General features: G+C 35.6%; 2 protein-coding genes across 3 annotated transcripts in view; one reads left to right on the top strand and one right to left on the bottom strand.

Annotated features, from left to right (window-relative positions):
- Nucleotides 1-5,674, top strand: part of LOC127882001 (RAF proto-oncogene serine/threonine-protein kinase-like) — a 39,123-nt gene extending 33,449 nt beyond the window's left edge. For both annotated transcript variants that reach the window (XM_052430348.1, XM_052430347.1), the window contains exons 14-15: nucleotides 1,482-1,610; nucleotides 3,038-5,674. In XM_052430348.1, the coding sequence (XP_052286308.1) occupies nucleotides 1,482-1,610; nucleotides 3,038-3,184 (276 nt within the window). In that variant the 3' untranslated portion in view covers nucleotides 3,185-5,674. The remainder of the gene's footprint in view (nucleotides 1-1,481; nucleotides 1,611-3,037) is intronic.
- The window catches only part of LOC127881997 (polyamine-transporting ATPase 13A3-like), a 563,467-nt gene that overhangs the window by 386,531 nt on the left and 170,936 nt on the right, over nucleotides 1-6,000 (bottom strand). The window lies entirely within an intron of this gene.

A 6,000-nucleotide genomic window follows, 5' to 3' on the forward strand; every position in this document is an offset into this window, starting at 1 on the left:
CATGTCAAAAACCGTGAGACTCACGACGAAACCCTGAGACTTGACAGGTAGACGTTTCCGATTCTGCACTATTTTAGACGTCCTCCGATCGCGAACCTAACATTCGGTCATTCCCTGAGTTTACATTATTCTGTCCGCTTTTTTCTAAAGAATTATGTTAATTTATGTTGCTTCGACTTTCCATTTTCGCTTTTTATTATTACTAATTATTTCACGATTTAGAAAGTGAGTTGCAGATTCCGGGAAATTTTTTTCCCGGAATCTGCAACTCACTTTCTTAATCGTTCTTTCAAGTCGCATAGCGACCGTAAAGGGAAGTTACTCTTATCTACTTTTTTAGCCAATCAAAATCGGTATTTCTTGGGAAATTAGTTTATAGTGGCTATGTCAATGCCATAACTCCGCCCATCTGATTAAATGACAATTCCGTACTGGTCGATTCGATAACGTTGAATCGTAACATCTATAGCATAGGTCATTACACGGCACGCTTCAGTGATTCAGTTATCATGTAAATCGCTAAGTAACCCAAATGTTCGAAAAGTCTGGTCGCAGTGTAAAGCGTGACCAATTAAGACGTTAGCCATGTGGATTATCGACCTAGGCGGTCGTCATTATCCCCTGGGGCTTTTCCGGTAAGGGTGTTATCTGCGTAATCTTAGCGATGTTTCTGGCGATTTATACGGCCTGAAAACAGGCATTTAGAGTGTGCATTTGTAAAGCATAGGGTCTTTTTTTTTCAATCGCCAATTTCATGAAAATCTTATTTTTAATCGCCAGCTAGGAATTGTAATCGCCAATGGCGATTTCGGCGATCGGTAACGCTAACGTAGGTTTAGACTGAAGTCATAAGTATGCAAACACTTTTCAACGTGTTGAAAAAAACATGGACGACACTGGTTCTAATCATGACATATGCTTTTATGTATATAATGGATGGTATAAAAACATTTTCTCAAGCAATTGAAGTTTTAAACAATAACGGCTATTTCTAATAACGTTTAAAACTTTCAATGAATCACTTTTAACAGTCGAGTCTATTATTCTTCTGAGACCGAGTTCTCAGGTGTCAATTAGTATGATTTGTATACTATTTCGTCCAAAATATAAATATAAATAATATAAACATATATTTGAGAAATGCATTAATAGGTTGATATCTGGTGTCCAATATACTTTGGTATTACTTAATCATTATTTTAACTAGTGTATTTTGATCTTAATTTATAAAATATAAATATAAAATGTAAATATAAAATTTACATTAATCGAACATTATAACAGTTGATCTTAATTGATTATAGTGTATGACGATCTATATTTATAATAGTATATATTGATCCTAATTTATAACAGTGTTTATTGATCATTAATGAAGACATATTACGCCGTGTTCTTTATCTGACTTTATGTATCACTGATGCCTAATTTCTAACTTCAAATTCATAAACACAGCTATATGTGAGCTTTCCCTATCCAAGGTTATAGACCACGTGGTAGGCGGAGGAAGGCCGGAAGTACCACGTGACAACAGAATGTTCAAACCCTACCTTCTCCACGTACAGCAGTGTTGGCACGCCTCCCCAACGGAGCGACCTAACTTCAAACAGGTATAAGTAAAGTAGAGCGAGCGCTGAATACGCCCCTATTATGTGAGGTCTCGATAGTTGTGTGTTATATATGTAAAGTTCGAACAAATAGGACATCTCAGGATGGCCTATTTCTGGCATATCCTTCTGAACGATTGGCGGGTTTTAAGAAGGTTCCAAAACATATCAACACGCAAGAAGGACAAATATACCCGCCAGAACGCCAACAAGGGCGAGAAGCCATATACTTGTATTGGCAACGCGATTTCATGATTTCGAATTGGCGAGTTGGTGTATCTGAAGTGCGCTAACACGCCACAACGAAAAAAAATGAGGCGACATATGGCTCAACCGTCGTACTGGCGCCCGATTTGTTTTGGTAGTTCTGGCGGGTAGACTTTCGAGTTGGTGTATTCACGGGTTTTAAAGGCGCTTACACTAGAACAAGTCTAAACTGTGAAAGTGTACATCTTGTTGTATATGCATGCCAATGCTAACTCATCAAAGCAGGTAACGTCGCTTTCGATTATTTAATAAAGCAATTCTTGAAACATACATAAGTTTCTCTTTTAAAGAAATTTTCCAGTTGCCTTTATACTGCAGGATAGCATATTTTACATCACATAACTTGAAAATATTTGGTATTGAGACCTGAAATACACATTTGTTCATTTTATCTTACCCCACCAACCCTAAATTTCGGCACCAAACCTAAACTTGTTTTCCTACTCCAGGTTAACGTTTCAAACATTTTTGCAATATTTTATCATATTTTGTCAAAATTTACCTAAACTTACAAATAGCAATATGCTGTAAAAAGATTAAGAACATATATAGGATTGATGATCCTTTATAGAAAGAGAAAATAACACGTATTTAGTGAATAACTAACAATAAAAATATGCCTAGCCAAGCGACCTACGCTGCATTTGTTTAAGATGTTAGTTAGCTAATGGTTATACATTTGGCCTCATTAATTGGGCCGTGCTCTGTAAAAAGGCTTAATGCATGTGCGTAAAGTGTTGTCCCAGATTAGCCTGTTCAGTCTGCAGGGACGGCACTTTCCGTGTAGACTGGATTTATGCTAACAAGAGACTGTCTTGAAACGAAAAATGTCATAAAAGCGGAAAGTGTCGTCCCTGATTAGCCTGTGCGGACTGCTCAGTCTAATCAGGGACGACATTTTACGCACATGCATTGAACCCCTTTTTCACAGGGTACGGCTCAATAAATGAGCCACGTTTTGAGAAAACTTCGTGCATGGACTTAAAGCTTCTTTCCATATTAGCGTGTGCAGTCTAGACCCGGATGATCGCTTGAAAATTCCTTTAACGTGTAAAGTGTCGTATCTGATTATGCCTATGCTGACCGCATGGGGCGACACTTGACGCACATGCATTAAGCCAAGTTTTCAAAGATCGCAACTCAAAAAGCAACTTCCATTGCAGATCACAGTCCAGTTGAAAGAGTTACAATACCAGTCCAAGGTATTTCAGAAGGCACTTAGTAGTCACCAAGGTCAAGGTCGAGGTCGGTCTCGGTCAGGACAAAACTCAAAGACTATAACGTTTGATGACACGGTTGAAAACATCTGATTAGAGAGCTCATTAAGCCCTTGTCCATAGCTGAAAATAAATAACCGTTTCACATCGAGGGCGATCTTGGATGGAACAAAACCCACAAACTATAGCGTTCGCTCACACGGCTGAAAACATCAGATTAGAGAGCCCATTTAGCCGATGTCCATAGCTGAAAATGAAAAAAAAACCCGTTTCACATCAATAGCGGTATTGTTCGGAGCAAAACTCAAAGACTGTAACGTTCGCTGACACGGTTGGAAAAAATTGATTCGTTAGCTCATTTGGCCCCGGTCCACAGCTGAAAATAAAGTGTCGTTATATGGGCAAGGCAAAAGGATGTCGTCGAAGCCTGGACAATGGCTAAATAAACATAAACATTTTACGTTGAAAATAGCGGAAAAAATAGACGTTTTACGGGGATGGCAATATGGTGTTTTAAATCGTGATACGAAAGTGTTGCCCGCATTAATCTACATGTCGCGTTTGTCCTTGGTCCTTATAAGTCATTATATGTGGTTCCAGTGTATGTGTGGAAACATATTGAGCGGGCAAATTTACTTGTACTTGTGTGGATGATCCATGTATCTGACGTTACTGTGGATACAACGGGCAAATAAGTAAAAAATAAGGATACGATATGCTGCTGCAATACCGCTCATCAAAAGAGGACATCATTGTACTGTGGAAAATTTTGTATTGTATCTATGTGCTTTCTCGGATTATGTGAAATATGACTTGCATGTACTATTACGCCGTATTAGCATTAAACACCCGATCGTCTTTGACAGCGACATTCGCAAATAACTTCAAATGTGTATGTGCAACAAGGGCATAAGTTCTGCGGATACAACAATGCATAGATTAGTAACATTATTAGCAGGAAAGAAGTTAAATGTACAACATTTGGGACGTTGATCTGCGAGAGTTTGGTTCTTTGATTTTGCTTTTGCATAAGTGTCTTTATCAAGGAAAATGTTGCGCATGCATTCGATGTCGTAGATTTATTGGGTCGCACGTGTATGAGGCGTACGCGTTAGCAAAATGCTGTCACTTGCCTGTTTGCTCTGTACATTTCGCTTTGTGTGGATTTGAAATATTGTATTTCAACATAGAATGTTGATCTGAATATGTAATAAATCGTATTGTTTTGGTTAGGTTCGTCTGTTATATCAATATATCATGAAATATACCAGTTTCTTCTATTGTCGTTTGCAACACTTTAACCATTTTCATAGGAGTTGCGTCATATTCATGGAAACAACATGGTGGAAAACGTGCCTTCATGTTATTATGTATATGAATAACAAATATAGTAAGTGACAATTACGTTGGAAAACCACATTGATATTAAAAAATTAATTGACCATCAATTGTATTTGTGTCCAGATCGCAACAGTTGTTGGCGTTGGATTTTACAGTTGTTGCAATATCCCAAATGTGTGTTTAAACCTGAGTTGGAATTTTATTGATCTTATTAAATAGTTATGAATTTGTTTGTCAATTTATGTTTAAATGAGGTTCGTTATTGAATATAATCCAAACTATATATATTTGATTTACATGTTGGTTTTCTAAAATACACCATATTTTATTTCAACGTTTTTATGGATAAAAAATGTTGTTTAGACTTGCATTTATATACTAATTGATCGCGATGACGTGCGAGTTTCTGTTTGATGGATGAAATTCTAAAAGATGTTGGTTGTGTGTATACAACTTTTATGGAATTTTGTTTCTTAAGCGATATCCGTGAAAACAAAGTTTCACAAGGGCTTTCAATTTTTCAACAATTACAAAGATTCAATGCTGATTTAACAGGTCAAGATGAAAATTTATTGAAATACGCTCATTATGTACGTAACTGATTACAAGAGCTGCAAAGGTACTTTAAACGTAAGAAAATAAATACTTTTATTTCAGTGTTTTTTTAAACTAAGTAAGAATAAAGTATATTATTTTCGGCATGCTTTTAAATTTTGAATATGAAATTATACTGGCTATAATTGTTTTCTGCATGATTTACATTATGTTTGTGCTTGTTGGAAACAAGGAAAAATCCATGCACAGGCAAAACCCATTTCTTCATTAGAAATTATAGTTCTATCTATGATTAATACGATTAATAATATATTTTATACATATTTGAGAGCGTTTTGTGTTTTGAATTATGTTATGTTTCAGTTATGCTCAGTAATTGAAGGCATTTTTTTTTAACTGTTAACATATTTCTTATGTATATATTATCGCCAAGTTTATTAGTCATATGTTGGTGCTGAGTTGATGTATATATTTTGTATCGATTTTTCCACACTGCTTTATATTGAAGATAACATCAAATACACATTTTAAATGTGCATGCCTATATTCCTTTTTACAGGATATTCGACAGTATTTTATCATGAATTCCAAACTTGAAATATTTTTAAATCGTAGGTGTAACCTTAAAATTGTTGTAAATGTTGTTTTTGAAATGCATATATTAACAAAATAAACAGATAACTGAAATGTGTGTCTCAATTTCCTTATTTGTATTTTAAATACATGCTAATTATAGGCGACTCTGGTGTTTGAGTGCGTATTAACTTCTGTTTATCAATTCCGTATTGCTACCAGTTATTATGTGGGGGGGGGGGTCAAATATGGGATCGAAATTCAGCCCCACTCCTAGTCTCAAACGGTTTAAAATATTGTTTACAAATGACAGTCTATAAATCCCAAGGAAGGCTTCACACAAAATACTTTTTTAATTGAATTTCAATATGAAGCTATTTTAAATATCCTGTTTTATAAGTTTAGCCGTAGTTACTATTATATTAAACACACATTTTTAT

This window comes from Dreissena polymorpha, chromosome 5 (genome assembly GCF_020536995.1).
Source record: "Dreissena polymorpha isolate Duluth1 chromosome 5, UMN_Dpol_1.0, whole genome shotgun sequence".
Lineage (NCBI taxonomy): Eukaryota > Metazoa > Mollusca > Bivalvia > Myida > Dreissenidae > Dreissena > Dreissena polymorpha.